This window comes from Salvia miltiorrhiza, chromosome 6 (genome assembly GCF_028751815.1).
Source record: "Salvia miltiorrhiza cultivar Shanhuang (shh) chromosome 6, IMPLAD_Smil_shh, whole genome shotgun sequence".
Lineage (NCBI taxonomy): Eukaryota > Viridiplantae > Streptophyta > Magnoliopsida > Lamiales > Lamiaceae > Salvia > Salvia miltiorrhiza.
In genome coordinates this window covers 15,134,582-15,153,321 of record NC_080392.1, presented here as the reverse complement: position 1 = coordinate 15,153,321, position 18,740 = coordinate 15,134,582, and the positions used below count along the sequence as shown (strand labels likewise).

At 36.4% G+C, this 18,740-nt stretch overlaps 2 protein-coding genes across 5 annotated transcripts; both read right to left on the bottom strand.

The window, feature by feature from the left end:
• Nucleotides 1-70: 70 nt before the first annotated feature.
• On the bottom strand, nt 71-3,473 carry LOC130990123 (target of rapamycin complex subunit LST8-1). 2 transcript variants are annotated; one of them, XM_057914326.1, is made up of 11 exons: nt 3,209-3,473; nt 2,784-2,916; nt 2,124-2,225; nt 1,887-1,999; nt 1,717-1,786; nt 1,501-1,578; nt 1,290-1,406; nt 1,109-1,203; nt 926-1,005; nt 749-808; nt 71-506 (listed from the first exon to the last, which is right to left on the bottom strand). In XM_057914326.1, the coding sequence occupies exons 2-11, from the start codon at nt 2,892-2,894 to the stop codon at nt 385-387; spliced, it is 948 nt and encodes a 315-aa protein (XP_057770309.1). In that variant the 5' UTR covers nt 2,895-2,916; nt 3,209-3,473; the 3' UTR covers nt 71-384. The 2 variants fall into 2 exon arrangements, with proteins under 2 accessions (XP_057770309.1, XP_057770310.1); XM_057914327.1 differs by having other exon boundaries at nt 2,784-2,913.
• Nucleotides 3,474-9,853: 6,380 nt separating this feature from the next.
• On the bottom strand, nt 9,854-16,003 carry LOC130990121 (zinc finger A20 and AN1 domain-containing stress-associated protein 8-like). Of its 3 annotated transcripts, XR_009090836.1 has the most exons (4): nt 15,737-16,003; nt 14,143-14,685; nt 12,089-12,169; nt 9,854-11,602 (listed from the first exon to the last, which is right to left on the bottom strand). XR_009090836.1 is itself a non-coding variant. In XM_057914325.1 (3 exons), the coding sequence occupies exon 2, from the start codon at nt 14,670-14,672 to the stop codon at nt 14,157-14,159; it is 516 nt and encodes a 171-aa protein (XP_057770308.1). In that variant the 5' UTR covers nt 14,673-14,685; nt 15,737-16,003; the 3' UTR covers nt 9,854-12,169; nt 14,143-14,156. The 3 variants fall into 3 exon arrangements, 2 of the variants coding, with proteins under 2 accessions (XP_057770308.1, XP_057770307.1); XM_057914325.1 differs by having other exon boundaries at nt 9,854-12,169; XM_057914324.1 differs by lacking the exons at nt 9,854-11,602; nt 12,089-12,169 and having other exon boundaries at nt 13,915-14,685; nt 15,737-16,002.
• Nucleotides 16,004-18,740: the final 2,737 nt, after the last annotated feature.

The following is an 18,740-nucleotide window of genomic DNA, read 5'->3' as shown; positions in this document are numbered from 1 at the left end:
TTTATATATGGACTCTCACGTGCCAAGTAAAAATTCGATGGTTAGTGACAATAGCTTACAAGAAGATATGGCAACAAAGTGATTCCACCAAACTAATTATAGAAAAGAGAAGTCTAGAAAACGTATAATATAAGCTAAACTTCAACAGAAGAAATTCAGAAAGTGATGAAAATCATACAAGAAACTAATATTCACACACTGCCAACCAAAGTCGATCAAGAAAACTCCCAACATGCTTGCAATGGCCCTTTTTATCGATTTCATCACTGTGCAGCCAAGCAAAGGGATGCATAATCATGTTCATATACGTGATCAGACTGAGGTAGCTGCAGCTGCATAGTTTCAATTTGAAATGCAGCAAGGATGAGAGTCGTTCCACGTTAATCACGAAGGCTCAGTCCCGTCATGAAGAGCACAGCACACAGTTGCCTTTTGATGTCCTCTGTAGACTTTGATCTCTTCACCGGTGGCCATGGACCACAATCTTGCAGTTGAATCGGAGGAAGCTGCAATCGGGGATTTCCAAGTGTTCAAAGAACGCAGTTGGGTATATACACGAACGAGATTAGTAAAGGAAGTTTAAAAGTTGATCGCCATACTACCAGGGAGTTTACTTTGGGTGATAGATTAGACTGACAATACATACGATGATACGAATTGGTATTTCAAGAATTAGACGACCAAACAAGCTCATAATTCCTATATTAATTGGTTATTAGATGACGAATTTCTAATCGAACTACGATACCTGTGATTAGAAAAGCACCATCGACAGAGAAAACACAGTCCCAAACCCAGCGCTGATGACCTGAAAATGTACATTATATGTATATAAGGTCAATAGGGAGCCTGATGAAGAAGTATACATGTGATTCAACAAAGGCAAGTGCGAAAAACAGCCTATTCAATGGGTAAAATAACATACCCACTAGTGTTTTTTCCAACGTAAAACCATCCACGTTCCATATTTTGACAGTGTTGTCCGAAGATGCAGTAGCCAAATACCTAGAAAGACCGTTTTCAAAAGATGACCTTATCCATCTCAGTAGCCAAAACAAACCCAGTAAAAACAACGTAAAATTTAAACAATGCGAGGTTGGATCCTGACCGATTAGGCTCACATAACTCTGGCGAAAGCAAACATTTAAGTATATACTCGTCATGAGCCTGAAGTTTATGAAGTGGCTCGAAGTTGGTCATAGTCTGCAAAGCAAGTGGATTCATGAATGCTAAACTATCAATAAGCGAGCTGAAGTCAAAATGACCACATAAATTCAGGTACACCTCACCTGTGTTCCTCGCATGAGACGCCATACATAGCATGTCCCACGGTTATTTGCTGCAACCACCAAGCTACCATCCCACATTACAGTCAAGGATCGTACTGCTGTATCAACTTCTGGTACCTAAATTATGCAATTGTGCAAGTCTTGTCAATTATCATCAAATTTGCCAAATAGTGAAACCCAAGGTCTTACTAGACAAGAACAAGCTACGTACCAACTCACAACTGCAAGAATTTGCTGTTAAATCCCATACGCGGATATTACCATTTTGATCCCCGGATATCAATTCAGTCTGCATATAATCAACAGAGGAAAAGGTAAAATACCATCTTAAGGAATTTGGAGCCACATAAAATCTTACATACATTCTACAAAGGCAAATGCTCACCAATAAAAAATTGCATCAAAAGGAAAACAAGACTCGTGTTACCTGATTTGGGTGCAAAACCACAGTGTTAACTGCTGCACGACTTTCATATTCCCTCTGGCAACCTGGTGCCCTATGCAATTCAAAACAAAATTTCATCCAAAACAACGTCAAATGTCACCTCATACACAAACTACGTAGGAATTCTCAATTTTTCCAAGCTAAATATGTACCTTAAATCCCATATCTTCACAGTTCCATCTTCAGATCCTGAATACATCCAATTTCCATCGCATTGAAATCCAACAGCCATTACATTATTAGTGTGTGAGTCATAGCTCATCACCTGACATTAAAATAGATGGTTTAACTGCTTAGGCTGCAGATATCTTATTAAGAGTTGAAATTCTCTTAAAGGAGAGACATTGCAGTTAACAAGTAGTTGTATACATAAAAGGCAAACAACATACGGGCTGAGGGCTGTTTGAATTGACATCAAACAGTCGAATATGCGGATTCCCAGCTGCAGCCAGGTAGCGCTTATCTGGAGTAATCTCAAGCCTGTTCACTTGCTGCCAAGAGAAAACAAATCCATCAAACTCTAGGAAAATTCTCAAACCATTGTTTGCCAAATGGGGCACTTATATACTGCACAAACGCAGATTAGAAAGTTCTGAAAATAGTCCATCCAATGTTTCCTCCCCAGAATTTCGCAGCAAAACTTATCACATTCTAAAGCAACTCGGATCAAAATGCCCCAATTCATAAATCTTTTAAGTTTTTACATCTGATGAGCTGACCTTTTTTACTCAAATCTTGATGCTATACATGATCACACATTCTAAGAAAATTCTCAAAACCTATATTCGCTCAATGGGGCACTTATATACAGCTCAAACATGAATTAGAAAACTCCAAAGAAGTCCATCCAATGTTTCCTTACATTCTAAAGGAACTCAGATCAAAATTCCCCAATTCAAGAATCATCAACATTTTTACCTCCGACGAGCTAACTTTTATCACTCAAATCCTGATGAATCATTCATATTCACATGATCACACATTCATGTTCAAATACTTGCAAAATGGATAAAGAAAAACAAACAAGTTCAGAACTTTATGAGGCATACAGATTCTGGGTACTGGATTGTTCGATAGCAGCGCCCACTTTTCGCTTCCCAGAAACGGATGGTGTGATCATAGCTTGCAGTAGCCAAAACAACTGATGGCTGTTGACTCATCTTTAATCTCTTCCTTCCCCTTCTAAAATAGAACACCAGAAACAGTATTAAGCTACATTATCACAGAATTCAAAAGCAAATACCTATCCGCGAAGCGAGGATTCAAACCAAGCTTTGCAAGCAAAATCGAAAATGCGTTGAAAGATCTTATTTTGTTAATTTATGCACATACTTCCCTAGCAAATTTTTATGGGAAAAAAAATCATTATCTCAACAACATACAAACACACGTAAACAAGATAAAAGGGATGATCCCTAGAGAAACATAAGAGCTGTAAAATTAAGAAGGCAGCTGTTACATAGCCGAATAATACCTGAGGAATTAGTTGAAGCAGGAAAACTCAAACCATCATAAATCTTTATTCTTGAATAATATCAAGAGTTGAGCAATACGGGGGCGTCGGTTTTTGCATTTTTCCTTTTCTTTTTGAGGTTCAATATCATAGAGATTTTCCGCTGCCCTCCGGCGTCTCTAGTAATCGCAGAAGAGTGAAAAATTGGTAAGACTGATTTAGAGTGGAATCAAAATTTACCTCAAATTCTAATTTCGCCCCACTACACTTTCAAATATGCTAATTCTACCCTATTTCGGAAATCCCACACAAAATTGGTAATCCGAATCGGGTAATCGGGTCGGATCGGCTAATCAAGTACTGAAATAATTGCTCATTTTTAAGCACATACAGCAGCAATTAGGGATGCCAATCCAATCCAAAACCCGTGAACTGGTTCGATTAATCCGCCGATTCGAGAGGGTTAGACCTGAAAATTTTCAACCCGATAAAAATTACAACTTGAATAGCCCATAACCGAATAGCTCGATATCCGATAGGATCGGCCCAAAATTAACCCAAAATAATGTGTTTGAGTAATTATAGGTAAATTTTCTCGTTATTTGATTTTCAACTTCATTACTTTGCTTATGAAAATTAGTATAAAAAGAGGACATACTCATCATTTCACTTCTCTGTATTTTTAATTCAATACTTAACATAAAATATTTTACGTTTAAAATATTAAAAATTAAAAAATAATACTTATTTAATAAAATTATTGCACTTTATATCTCTAAGACTTGCATATTAGTTATTATGTAAGTCGATGTTGAAATTTACTTATTTATGTGTGTATTTATTTATTTTAAATATAATATTATCAATAAAAATATATTACTTATTTTTAAAAAAATAAATTTTTGAGCCCGATTAGCCCAATGGGCTAAGCCAAAAACCCAAATATTTAGAGTTAGGGTTGAAAATTTCTAACCCGAATTTTTTTTCAATCTGATTAGCCCGCACCCGAATAACTCGTAATTCGCTAAGACTAATCCGAAACCCGATGAGTTGGTCCAATTGACATCCCTAACAGCAATAGCAGACCCACCATTCACAATTGATTAACTAAAAAAGAGCAAACTTAATTCTACTTAATTAATTTAATTTAATTGTAACTAAAATTCAAAATATACTCCTTCATCCCACCAAAGATGTTTAGTGAAGAAATGATGTGCAACATGAAGTTTGTTTCCAACAATCTCTTTTCTCCCCCTTTTGCGCAAATTCACGATGATATTATCATAAGGGTGTGTTCTCTTTGATGGATAAATTTATCATGAAAAAATGAGAGATAACAAAAATTTATGCATTTAAATGTCTTATTTCTTTTTCCTCATTTTCTAAAAAAAAGAAGTTCACCATTTTTTTATCCATTCTTTTCACTTTAAAGAGGGATAATATTATCACTCCATTTTTGGTGTGATAATATTATCCCTCCTTGAAGTGAAAAGAAAGAATGAAAAATGGTGAAATTTTCAATTATAGAAAATGAGAATAAAAAAAGGAAGCATTTAAAGTCATAAATTTTTGTTATTACTTTTTTTTTCATGATAAATTTATCCATCAAACAGAACACACCCTAAGGATATTAATGTGATAATGTTTTTTCATGTTTTAATTATTTTTCCCTCTATAGAATATGAAAAAAGAAAAAAGAAAAAAAGAAGAAGATGAATTTGATATATAAAAAAAAAAGGGTTAAGGTGCAGATAGGCCCCTCAAGTGAAGGTCCTTAGAGCATTTCAGTCCTCTTACTAACTGTGTGTGCAGATTGGCCCTCGAACTCAAAAAAATGATGCAGATCGCCCCCTCTGACTTAACACCGTTATGGGCCGTTAGTCAGAGGGGGCGATCTGCACCGTTTTTTTGGAGTTCAGGGGCTAATCTGCACCTTTTCCCTTTTTGGAGTTCGGGGGCTAATCTGCACACCGTTCATTAAAAAAAATCACATCTCATCTTCTCCGACCAACTTTTCCGGCGTCAATCGCCGTCAGATGAGGAAAATCACGAAATCAAGTTCCCAAGCCCCAAATCGGGAATTCTAAATCGGCGTCATTGCTCCCGAAAATCACATAATCGAAATGAAAACTCAAATTCTCCATCGAACGTCACCGCCCCCAATTGCAGAATCACCCCCAACGAATCGAACTTCGCCTCGCCGTAGGCTGTGATCGTGACCCCAATCGAGATCGAGATCATGTTGGCCATGGTCTCTGATTTGAAGGTGTCCTTCTTCAACAGCACGCCGATAGTGTAGATGGCGACTGGCATCGTCGGCCTTTATCATCGGATTTCACCGGATTTGAGAGAAAGAGGCGACTCCTTATCGAGAAAAGCTAGGCGACTCCTCATCGAGAAAAGCCAGGCGGCGGGTTCACCAGATATTGCGGCGGCGATTTCCGACGGAATGGTAGAATTAGGGCTCGTCCTTGACGCTAAGTGTGTGCAGTCGAGCGAGCTCCGAGGTTTAGGGCCCAAGAGAGAAAGAAAGGGGCGGCGCCCTCCGCTGGCCTCGCCGGAGCTTGAATCAGCGACAACGACGATCAAATTTTGAGCGAGAGAGATGAATTAATTAAAAAGTTAAAAGGTGCAGATTAGCCCATGAACTCCGAAAAAACGGTGCAGATCGCCCCCTTGACTAGCGGCCCATAACGGTGTTAAGTCAGAGGGGCCGATCTGCACCGTTTTTTGAGTTTGGGGGCCAATTTGCACACACAGTTAGTAAGGGGACTGAAACGCTCTAAGGGCCTCCACTTGAGGGGCCTATCTGCACCTTAAAAAAAAGTCTTTTTCCATTCCTTCAATGAAATTTTCATGATAATATTATGCACTTAATGAAATGATAAAGAAAAAGTATCTTACAGTATATAATATGATTATAGGAATTGTCTATGCGGCAGCCTAAAATTGCACCATTCTAATTTTTCTCAATTCTCCTTAATTCTATATTTTATTTCATTCTTATTATATATGTATGTGTAGTGGACAAGTCAAATACAACAAAGAATATACCTAGAGGTATGCTTATCGGAAAAAAATATCAGAGGTGGTCCGAGGAATTGCTCGTTTTCTTATTCTCTCATCCTTGTAATGTTTTCTATCTTTCGTGTATCTGATATCTCTTGCTTTCTCTTAGCTTCTTGTTAGTATTTATAATGGGAATTCTTTACGTGAGCTTATTTCAGTTGAGTTAATTAATTATCTTAATGTTCATTGGTTGCTTTATATTTTAGATTTTTTTTAGGTGTGATGATGAATATGATGGATCGAATATAGGGAAGGAGGTGTTAAATATGTGTCCAGTTGTCCTGAAATTCAGTTAAGGTTTAAGTGAGTTTAGACTATTCTGCGTATACTTGCTGAAGTATTTGTGCCAGGGGTTTGGGTTGTGTATTGGGTCTATCATATTACATATTTCACTCCCCTACAACCAGTTCCTTCTATTTCTAAAGGACTACTTTGGGGTGTTGTCCTCTGAAGTAGGAAAATATCTCTAAGGTTCGCCTTTGGGCTTTGCCTATTGGGTATAGGTAAAACGCAATATTCACGTATGTCCTTTTGACATACCTCGTAAAAATTTAGTTTATGACTAGTCCCCTATACTTCAGACGACTGTCGTACGGTGTTGTCTTTTAGAGGATAATGACATACTCTATAAAATTGGAAATTTTCCCGAATTTAAATTTAAGTTAAATTAACTATGACCTGACACCGAAATTTTAATACGCGGAATGACTTATGAACAGTCTAAACAATGTAGTATTGTGAGAGGGAAAAGTGATATTTTGCAAGTTATAAAAAAAATGCAACTTAAAACTAAAATATTAGGGGTTGAAACTAAAATTGCAGCTTCAAACTAAAACAGTTGTAGCTTCATTAAAATCTTTGGGCTCATCTGTGCGGTAGAGTGAGAACGTTCGGAGTTCGTCGATGTTGTGAATTCTCATTCGTAGGCTGTCAAAAGATGTCTGCAACAATAGTTAGTCCTTAAATCCCAATTAATTCATCATTCTTTTGAGGGTGAAAATCAATCTATATTTATAATTCCTTGTCAGCAACCAAATGTTAAAATTCATGCCACATATAAATATTTTGGTGTCTAATCAAATTGGATTTGACCGAAATTTAAATTAAAAAAAATCCAAAAATAATGAAAATTTATGTATTTTGATACCAATTTTATAATATATGAAAAAAAAATCAAAATTTAACAATCTATATATGATATAAAAGAGCAGTATAACTACTACTTTTTCCCACTAAAATTTTTCTCTCCTCACTTTTTTTTATTATCTTTTAAAAATTATCAACTTTGCTTCATAAAAAAAATATTCGATATGGATGTTAAATTACAGATGATGACAAGATCTTTAATTTGATGTAAAAATTATAAAAAAAAATAAATAAGTTATTATCATTTAAAGTCACAAAATTATTTTTTCTCTCTCTCATCTCTTATTTATCCTCTCCTCTCTCCTATCACGTTTGATAGTTTGCTGTAGAAATGAAGATATTAATTAGATAGAAATAATTAATCCATGATTCGTGAGTTTAATTATTTAATCCTTTGTTTGATATAAAAAAATAATGTATGTATAACTTGTTTTGAATGTTTGATGGATTCCACTAGAATGCATATAACATGTACATGTGTTTGATAACATGTCGAAATTGATGGCATATCCGTTGAAATTACCATATTAACCTCCAATATTTGTGAAATTGTCCGAACAGTCCTTCACATAATTGGGGGAAAAATGAATCAAAAAAATGCCGCCAGTTTTTCAGAAATTAGGGCACCAAATATCGAATGAGCCCTCCAAAATTATTAATGCAGGTGTGTCTTCTTCATCGATTCATTTTCGCTCATTACCTATTGCATCTTCATGGTCATCCCTGTGTAATCGACTGAATTTTTCAGCTAATCCCTTGCATTCCCGAACCCTTCGACGCAACAGAACTTGAAACACCATGAGCACCTTCCACCAAGGTGAATATTTTCATTATTGTTAATTGATTTTTGTCTCCATCTGCGTTTTCCGTGTGCTTCCATTGATTCGTCGCTCAACGGACTCCTTGCTTCAATTTAAGTGCATTGAGTTCGAGTTCATGCTTTTTGTTTTTATATTATTTTGAATTTAATGTTTTTTGATTCATGAAATCATATATGGCCATAATATGTTGTGGTTACTTCGAATCAAGTGTTCATAACAATCGTGAGATGATATCGTATTAAAATCCCCTTCTGTTTAGCGAGCTATGAAATTTGTTTGAAGGTAGCAGGAGTTTGTTGTGAGTCATGAAGTCTGTCTATTTGATTCTATGTTGGTCGTTTACATTTGATTTAAAATCCATAGTCATGTGATCATTTTGTGGTTTATGTATGTACAATCAGACTCTATGAGCAACGAAATGGCGCATGGCAAATTCAACAAATCCGATAAGACACGGTGTAGTTGGTCAATCAGAGAAGATGAGGTGCTACTTGCTGCAATGAAATAACTTGTGGTGCAGGGTTGGAAGTCGGATAACGGCTTCAGAGCTGGGTATCTTGGAAAGCTAGAAGAGTCGGTAAAGAACGTGTTTCCAGGGACGGATCTCAAAGGTATACCACATATCCAATAGAAAATCTCAACGTGGAAAAAGAACTATAATTCTCTGATAGCTATGTTGGGGAAGAGCGGGGTTGGTTTCAACGTTGATGGGAAGTACATGATAGACTGCGATGCAGAGCAATGGGCTGAGATTGTGAAGGTAATCCGAATTTTAGAGATTTTGGGCAGTTTTTTTCACAGTGTATTTTGTATTGCTGATTATGTTGATTCTCTTACTGTCTCCATGTGTGCAGGTTGACCCCAATGCACGCTTGATGCGTACTAAGAGTTGGCCCCATTTGGAAGTATGGAAGGAGATATTCAGAAAGGACCGTGCTACTGGTTTGGCAGCAGAAGGTGCCGCAGATGCAGTTAATGATATGCAACACGGGGATGACGTTGATAACGATGGAATGCAGGGAGATTACATTCCCCATTTGATACAGAGGCAGAGAACAATGGAGCCAATGACAGTGTGTGCCAGCCTGCTAAAATGGGAGGTACTGCAAGAGCCTCGAGTAAGAAACGTACCGCTGAACAAGATGAGTTCGATGGTTTCATAAAAGCGATACGCGAGATGAGTAAGATGCTAATGAGAGAATGGACATGAGAGCATCGCGCATTGGGTATGATCAGGACTTGGAGCTCGGTTGTAAAGAATCTACAACTCCAGAACTGGACACATGCTCCGAGTGTAGTAGTTGGTAATTAGTTGTTGGATATGAACTGGTGCTCGGGACTATTTTCGGGAAACCACGATGGTATTAGTCATACCAAATGAAGCCTTCTACGTGACCTCTCCTTGTAGGGCATGTATAATACCATCTCCCCGGGTTTTGAGCCTTCGGGCTGACACACATTAGCAACATCCGGTCATGCCTGCAACTGCAAGAAGGTGCGATTTTCCCTTCCATGAATCTGAAACCAAATCAACATCTAAAACCATCAGAAAAACAAAAGCATAATCCCCCAACGAAGCGTAGTCAATACCAAGCACAACATACTCCAAGCATATAAATGGATAACCATAAATAATAAAGCCCAAAGATGACATATTCAAGCATAACAACATTCGAACAATCACAATCACAGACAAACCATTACACCAAAACAGTTTCACGTATTCAAATAGACCACAATCCACAAATAAAATTCCAAGTTTTCAACATGCTCAAAATAAAACAAACATTGTAAACTAGGGGCAGTTAGGCAGCCCTTGGTCCCTAGCAAATGTGTACAGACAAACAACCAGCCAAGATTCACTATAAAATCTAAAGATACGAAGCAATTCACGGGTTGTTCAAATAATTGTTCCACATGGCTTGGGCAATTGCATCTCGCTCTGCATTCCATGCGGGAGAAGCCTCTATTCCATCTATGAATTCACCCTCAATCTCAGAATCTTCCTACTCGTTCGTAGCTGCATTATCAAACTCTTGTTCAATTGGATCGTCTGGCATCTCTGCATGGATGAAATTATTCAGAAGAAAACACAACATGATCTGCCAGTTCTGGGTCATTACGGGATAAAAGGTCGCGCTTCTCAATATCCCCCAACACATTTTCATTATTCCAAAAGCACGTTCAATAACATTTCGTGCCTTCGAATGGCGTAAGTTGAATAACTCCATTGTATTTTGCTGTCGGCTGTGTTCGGTTCACATTCCTTCAGATGATATCGTATGCCCGTGTACAGGGTAAGAAACCCCTCGCTGTTGACATACCCGTTGTCACATAGATAATAGTTTCATGTTTCATTAGACATTGCGCTGTCAGAATATCAAGTATAAATAATTGCCAAAGTACATAGATTTTGTTTGATAACAAGGAGAAGTACCTTTAGGCACTCTCAGCCTGTTCACCCGTGCGAGGGCATCGCGCAATATTCTTGAATTCGTCGCCGAACCCTCCCAACCAAGCAACACGTAGACGAATTTCATATTCCGATCACAAATAGCGAGTGTGTTAGTAGAAATCTGCCATTTTCGTGTCCGGTACCTAGGCTTATCGTCATTGCTTACCATCGCGTTTATATATGTGCCATCAAGAGCACCCAAACAGCCCTACATAGTGGAATTTCATAATTTTCAGCTATTTAAAAGAAGATGGGCAAAAATAATTAATTAAATCTAAAATATAAAGAATTTTATTATAATATCCACATCCTAAAGTATGAACTAGAGTATCATTAAACACCGAAAAATGAATAATGTGTTACGTTGAACCATTGCCACTTGTTGTCGTACAATCGTCTAGAACGGGAATGGGTTTGATGAATAAATCAACGTGCAATTTGAGAACTGCCTTGAGGACGAGGTGCACGAATTTTGACACAGTTTGACAAGACCGCCAGAAATCAAACCTAAAAACCTTATTTTTTTGTGGTGTGCTAGAATAAGACAAAAACATTGCCACTTGTTCTTCTACCGTAATAAACCACCCATCCAATAACCCCCCTAAGTCACGTAACAAAATACAAAGTCGACCGAATGTGTTGCGGTCCATACGTAAGTTCGCTAGACAATCGACATCACTAACACCCACGAGCCTATTTATATGCATGATTTGATCATGAATGCGTTCAATCATACCAAAAGCACGCGTGTTGGAAACCCTTTTTTGTTTTTGTGATGTTATCCTAATCATAATGTGGCAAGCTAACATTAATAAAACCAAATATTGATGGAAAAGTTGTTCTTCCATCAACAAGTATATGCACAATGAATTAATGTCGTCTGTCGGCATTACGATTCTCAACAAACAAACGCAAAACACAAGTCTGCAAACGAATAAGAAATATTACCCCAAAGCAATATGTGTATCTTCAGACGAATAACGCGTAGTTAAAGTGGAAGAAGATAGTTCATATATTTAGCACGTCTCTAATACTGAAAATCAAAAACAACCATCAAATTACTCATAATTGGGTAATTTCCCAAATGGCAAACTTCAAGGCCATATAATCATCTTCAAATTACTCATAGTTTATCAATCAACAAAAAAACTGAAACGATATTTGTTAATACACAAAGACACACATAGAAATAACAGCAAGTTAGTGGTAACGATATTCTGCAAATCACAATTGAATACCAATTTCATAGACAAGCATATCGTAGCTAAACATTTTAGAAACTGACCAGAGTAAAATCGTATTTCAAAGCATAGCTTCTATTATAATTCACAACTTATTTCAGAGTACGAGAGATTTTATTAGGACACAAGCAGCCTACCCTAACGCTGGGTATGAATCAAGTGTAAGTACCTTGATTTGTTTTGGTAGAGACGAAACCCTCGCTGAACGCAAACAGCTTGCACAAGCTGAAGAACACTACTCCAGAGAAAGCTGGACACAACAAATTCCAAAGGTGTTAAAAATCATGAAGTAGAAATAGTCAGAGCATTTCAGTTTGTTATCCCTATCAAAACTAAAATTGAAGAAGAACAACAAGAGGCAAAGTTATTTAAAAAGTTAAACGAGGTGTCAAATGTTAAGCTACACCACAATTTTATGATAAATCTACGCAGCTCATTTTGGTCTTCATATCGAAAGCAATAATCTAGGCTACCAGACCAATTGTTTTCTTTCAAACACAAAAAGCAAATTTGCGGATCAAATTCAGAAGAAAAAAAAATGGTCTTTAACAAAAAACCTAAACCCTAAGCTCTTCGAAATTTGATTTCACCAAGCATGTCAGTAGTGGGATTTCACAGAGGGAGCAATCGAAAAATTACGCGAATAGAATTCGAAATTCCACAAATCTAATTTCAAAATTTTCAAATAAATAAAGCAAAATTTGCACACACCCAATTTATACCCACAGTTAGAAATTACAGATTTGAAATTTCAAAAATATCACCTGTGACGAATTTGATGTCGGTCTACCGACGAGCCCTTCAAGAACTGATGCTCGTTGTGTCAAAGAAATGGCGTAATAAGGCGGGAATTCACGAAGCTATCGATTTTTGAAGTGGATTGAAGGATAAAATCGGAAACGGAAAAATTAATCTAAATCTCTGTTCAAGGAGATATTACTGATATGGGGGTCTGCGGTGGATGAGTTTTCTAAGTGGAACAGTGAAATTGGAGCGGGCTTTTCATTTAAGGCGGGCCTGAAATCGGTGGATGAGTTTTCTAAGTGGAACATTGAAATTGGAGCGGGCTTTTCATTTAAGGCGGGCTTGAAATATTATTGATGGAGCCTATCAAACATGCAGTTTCGGTGAGAAATATAATTTATCTCATATAATAATACCTATCAAACGTGTCCATTATAATGTCACGATTCTTCATTTTTTTCATTCTATGTCATTCTTTTTTCTATTTTTATTTTATTTTATTTTTTGTTAGAAATTATTTTTAATATTTTCTATTTATATTTTTTCTATTATAACAATTTAATGCAACTAAAAAAATTAAACATATATTTATTCATTTTTATCAATTATAAATAATTAATTGGTAGTTCAAATTTTGAAAATTCAAATGTTTTCAGATTCATGTGTTTATTGAGAGTATGCCCTTCATAACTTCGATTTTTTATTGAGATTTATATTTGCATTTATTTGTATTTAAAATTTTAATATATATATTTATTTATTTAAAATATCGTTCAATTTCAATATTGATCGTGCATCGCACGAGCGGGTATACTAGTTATGTTTGAATTTACAGTCAAGTAATCCTATAAATTTTTGACAACATTTGACTTGTATATATATAATAGATTTGAAATGAGAAAAACTAACAAATCAATCTTTTACTTTTGTGGGATTTATAAAATTAATTATGCCAATAAAAATTTAGAATAAAGCAATTGTAGCTAAACAAATTATGTACCCAAACCTAATTGGCTAGTTTCATATTCAACTAAACCTTGTAGTCGCAAAACATATGGTGATTTGGGTCGGATGCAAGGGGGCTAGGGTGGGCTAAAGCCCCAAATCAACAAAGACCATGCAAAGTAGCTCAATTGGTGAGAAATTTTCATTACAAACATTAGGTTGAGGGTGGCAAGTGTGGAGCAAGAATCGATACATCCAGTTAAAATGATGTATCTATCTCTATGCAAAAATTATAACAAAAAAAGAGAGAAAGATGAGCAACTTACAAATTCCACAATAATGTTTGTTATTCAACAACTTTCACACAGTGCACCAAACTAAAGTAACCAACCAAGCCTACCCAATTTCCACATAATAATAATGCAATAATTTACAAGCTCTTCTCTCCCTCCTTTCGCCCCTACACCACCCAACACAAGTCTAGAGACATACCAACCATCATTGGATATATAAAGATAGAACATATCATCATACTTGTCCAATCAATTTTAGATCTTGTCGAGCTTATCAGCCTTAACGAGCGGGTTCGCCTTCGCTATGGCGTCCTGAGCGACCGACCGGTAGTCGAACGAGCACTCGTGTTTGTCCGAGTAGCGATGGACCGAGCAGAAAAGGTTCCCGCACCTACAACTGAATCCGGTTAATCCCACACGCTTACGGCAACTAGTGCACCGGCTCGGTCTCTCATTTGGCTTTGGCTCCGAGCTCACCAAATCAGGAATTGGTTGGGGGGAATCGAGTTTTAAATCAACTGCCCCAGCATCCACGCTCACTGCATTGGCAGGGAGAGGCTCTTTCTGGTTGATGCTAGAGCTGCTGCAGCCATTAACCATGTTCTCGATTGATGCTGCAGCAAATTGTGTCTGCTGCTGTTTCAGTACCATGTCTTTATGGCACTTGGAGCACATGTTCATCGTAGCAGCACTTCCGAAGAAGCCACAGTTGTTGATGCAGAGAATCGGGCCTTCTCGAGCTTGGTAGCTTGTCTCATTTGAAGACTCCATTTATGCAAGCTCCCTACAATTTACCAAGACAAGTGCCCAATATGATAAGATTTCGTTATCTACTACAGTTGAGATCATAGAGCTTTGCGAACAACAATTGTACATACAGAGACGACAAAGTTATGTGCAACAAACAACATCGTGCTCAACTTCGATTTCATCTTAACGTAGTCAACGATGGTTAAATCTCGATCTTTTAGTATCTCCATTCAATGGCGGAAGGGGAAGGAGGTGAGGTGATGCTGAAGAATAAAAATTTCAAAAAGCAGCTTGAGACGCATACACTTTGCATGAAGAGCACAAAACATTTAGAACACCTTCTGAAATTTGAAATGCATGTGCAATTTTGTACTAGGTGATAAAATAATAATTCAGGAACCCAAAAAAGGAGGTCATTGGAGCGATATTAGATGGCCACCACCAAAGAGCTGAGGGAAAAGCTGCAGTTTGTTACCAAAAGGGATAGAAAGTCACTCCTCTTTCACAAACATCTAATATAGCAAGACATAGGTTTTCACAGAGGTACTTCAGTGAAATTCTTCATCATTGTTCGTGAAAAGGCAACCCAACAGCCTATTATAGACTTCAATAGCATGAAAACTACTAAAACAATTAGCCCTCTAAGAGCCGTAATAGATCATTTCAAGGAATGTTGCATGATAAAAAATATGCGAGAAAATATGAAGGTGGCCCCGAGAAGGACAAAATCCTCTAAAAGTGACTAGTTTAATAACCTCAATAACCATTTCAAGAGCAACCTATAGCCGGACAAAAGCCATCAGAACAAAAGTGACCCGACTATTTCATATGGCATTCAAACATTGATGCGAACAACCAAGATATTCCCCACGTTACTATATTTATCCTTCCTTGTATGTGATTCCTCATCCCATACCATACACTCTTCCATGTGCATAGCTAAATAACTCATAAGATGCTATACTCATCATTCCAAATCATTTCATCAATACCATACGTCAAAAGATCTATTAGAAAACATAAACACGGAGTAATATGAAGAAAATATCAAAAATATAGATGTCAACAAGACTTATTTAGTTTACCTCAAAGAAACCTTCACATCATAAAACTTGTACCATAAATTCTTCTAGTCCAAAAGCCAAACAATCCCGCAATGAATATAAATATTTACCCTAAACCTAAAAAGGTTCAAACATCTAACAAACACCAAAAAGAAACCTAGATCACTCGATAAAAATTCAAACTTTCCGAATCAATCACAGTTTCACAAATGCAATCAAGCGTCACAGAAAATTCCTAACAAAAGCCTGAAAACCTAAGCAAAATTTCAATGAAAATATCACCTTCCAATTCGATCAACAAAGAGACCTTAGAGCGATCTTATAAAAAAGAAAAGAGCAATAACTTTTATTTAATTTTTCCTGACCTACAAGAAAAGCAATATAGAAAAGAAGATAGCAGACTCAAAAGATTCAATTTTGAGAAGAAACACAAAGAACCCTTGTGCAGATCACTGAATCTGAGTCTAATTAAACTAGAAAATGTAAGAATTAAACTGCAAATAAGCGTAAATGATACCTTAATCTAATTGAATATTAAGATTTTAATATCAAATTGAATATTAAGAATTTGAATTAGATAATATTATCTAATAAAAAATATTTATATTTATATTTGAATTATAAATTTTGAATTTGGATTTGAATCAATATCGAACTAGATCAAAATTATTTCGTATACATCATCTATTCATATTATTGTTGTATCTTATGTTTGTAACGATACTATTTATATGATAAATACTCCCTTCATCCCAATTAAATTGATCAACTTATTTTCGGTACGAAATTTGATAAATTAGTGTTTTAAGTGTGTTTGGTAATAAAGTGAATAAGTGATTAAATATTTTTTTTGCTTATATTTATTTCATATAAGAAAATTAATCAACTTAAATGAAACGGGTATAAAATATATTAATCAAATTAATTGAGACATCAAGTTAATTGAGACAGAGAAAGTAACGTGTACAAAGATAACTCACTAAGTAACACTGTATTCGCTTTTGGCTACAAGAATTAAGTGTTCGAACAAGTAACAAAGTCAAATGGTTTAATCTTCAATCTCATAGTATGTCAATTTATAGATTAAATAAAATTATAAATATGCATTGATCATTTCAATTTCTTGCATTGTAGGTTTTTTTTTCACAATAGCTTATAATGCATGCAATTATTATTGGCATGTATTAAAAAATATTGTATGTTTATTACTCCCTCCGTCCCAATAAAGTTGGCCACATTTCTATTTCGGTTGTCCCATTAAAGTTGGCTACTTTCGAAAATAAGGTAAAATTACACATAATTAAACTCTATAATTAACTCAACTAATCTACACCTACTTAAACCTATTTTCTACACTCATTAACCTAACCTAGCCTCACTCATCATTTCTCTCTCTCTCTCTCTCTCACTCCGCGCCTCCCCGTCGCCTCTCTAGGGTTTTCACCCTCCTTCAACCGTGGAATCGCTGATCCACTGCCAATTTAATTCTTCAATCACCGGCGGATCTAGGGTTTTCGACCCTTGATTCACCTCTCCCGAGCCCATCGTCTTGTTCGCCTCGCCCAGAGCCCGTCGCCTCTGGTCTGTTCCGATTTGTTACTGCGATGAAGAAAAACCCCTCCTCAAGTGCGGATCCGGCTTCGTCGGTGGCCGTCGCCTCTCTGAGCAGTGGTCATTCCCCCTGGCACCCCGCCGCGTCCACTGGTGTTCCGGCGTCACCGGAGCCTTTCGCCTATCTGGGTGGCGTCGAATGCCCCTCAAATCGACGTAAATTGTTGTTTGAATGGAGCCCTGAGTCTCCGGCTTCACCGGAGCCGTATCAGTCTCCGCCTGAAACACCCGATTCCGATGGGGATCTCTATGGCCATGTTGTGGCAGACACATTGTCACTGTGGTCTCTTGGAGAGTAAACCGCACCCCTCGAGGAGGATGTCGACGCCGCTGGGTGGACGCAGTGCCTGAGACTGAGGTGCAGCCCTCTCCGGCGAAGATGGAAAAGATGATTGTTAAGTTAGTTGAGATTAAGAAATTAATTAACTTTCACAAACTACATAAAAAGTAGGGGTCCACATCTAATCTCCTATAACTATCCTTTTCTTAATCTCCGTGCCGAAAATAATATGGCCGACTTTAATGGGACGGAAGGAGTATTATTTTCGTTCATCCACAAAGATTGCGAGTTTTCTTTTTTTTTAAATCTTCTTTATATTTTAAACCCTATTCAAACTTAATATTTACAAAATCTTCACCCTTTAATTTTACAATTGAGTGGGCTCAATACTATCCTTTAATACGAAAATTACATCTTTTAACTTTTTTATTAAAATTTGTGTCCTCCACTCCACGACACACTCTTTGTGGACGGAGAGAGTATTAGTATTGAAATTTTCTACCTAAATTGGTGTTTTTTTTAAAGTGAATATCGACGTTGAGGCTACTCCTACTTTGTTAAGCTAGTTAGTACTTGCTACCTCTAGGCTGTACAAGTAGGGGCAAAATCGTGATTTAAGCTAAATTGAGCTGAAACGTAAGAGTAGGGCTGTCGATCGGTTCGGGTTCGGTTACCCGTACCCGAATTTTCGGTTACCCGAACCCGAAATTGCCAAATTTCAATAACCGTTCCCGAACCGTTTTAGAAGTTCGGTTACCCAATACCCGTTTCGGTTAACCAATTGGGTTATTTGGGTATCCGAAATACCCATTTAAAAAATAAAATTCAAATAATTTTTGCTCTATCTACTCTAAAAGAAATTACAAATATATAATATATATTTACAAATATATAATATATTTGTAAATATATTATAATATATATGTAAATTATTTGTAAATTTACAAATATAATATATTTGTAAATATATAATATATATTATTTATATAATATATTTGTAAATTTACCAATATATATGTAAATTTACAAATATAATTTACAAATATATTATATAATATATATATATATAATAATTTACAAATATATATATATTAAATAATTTAAAATATATTTATATATTAATTTACAAATATA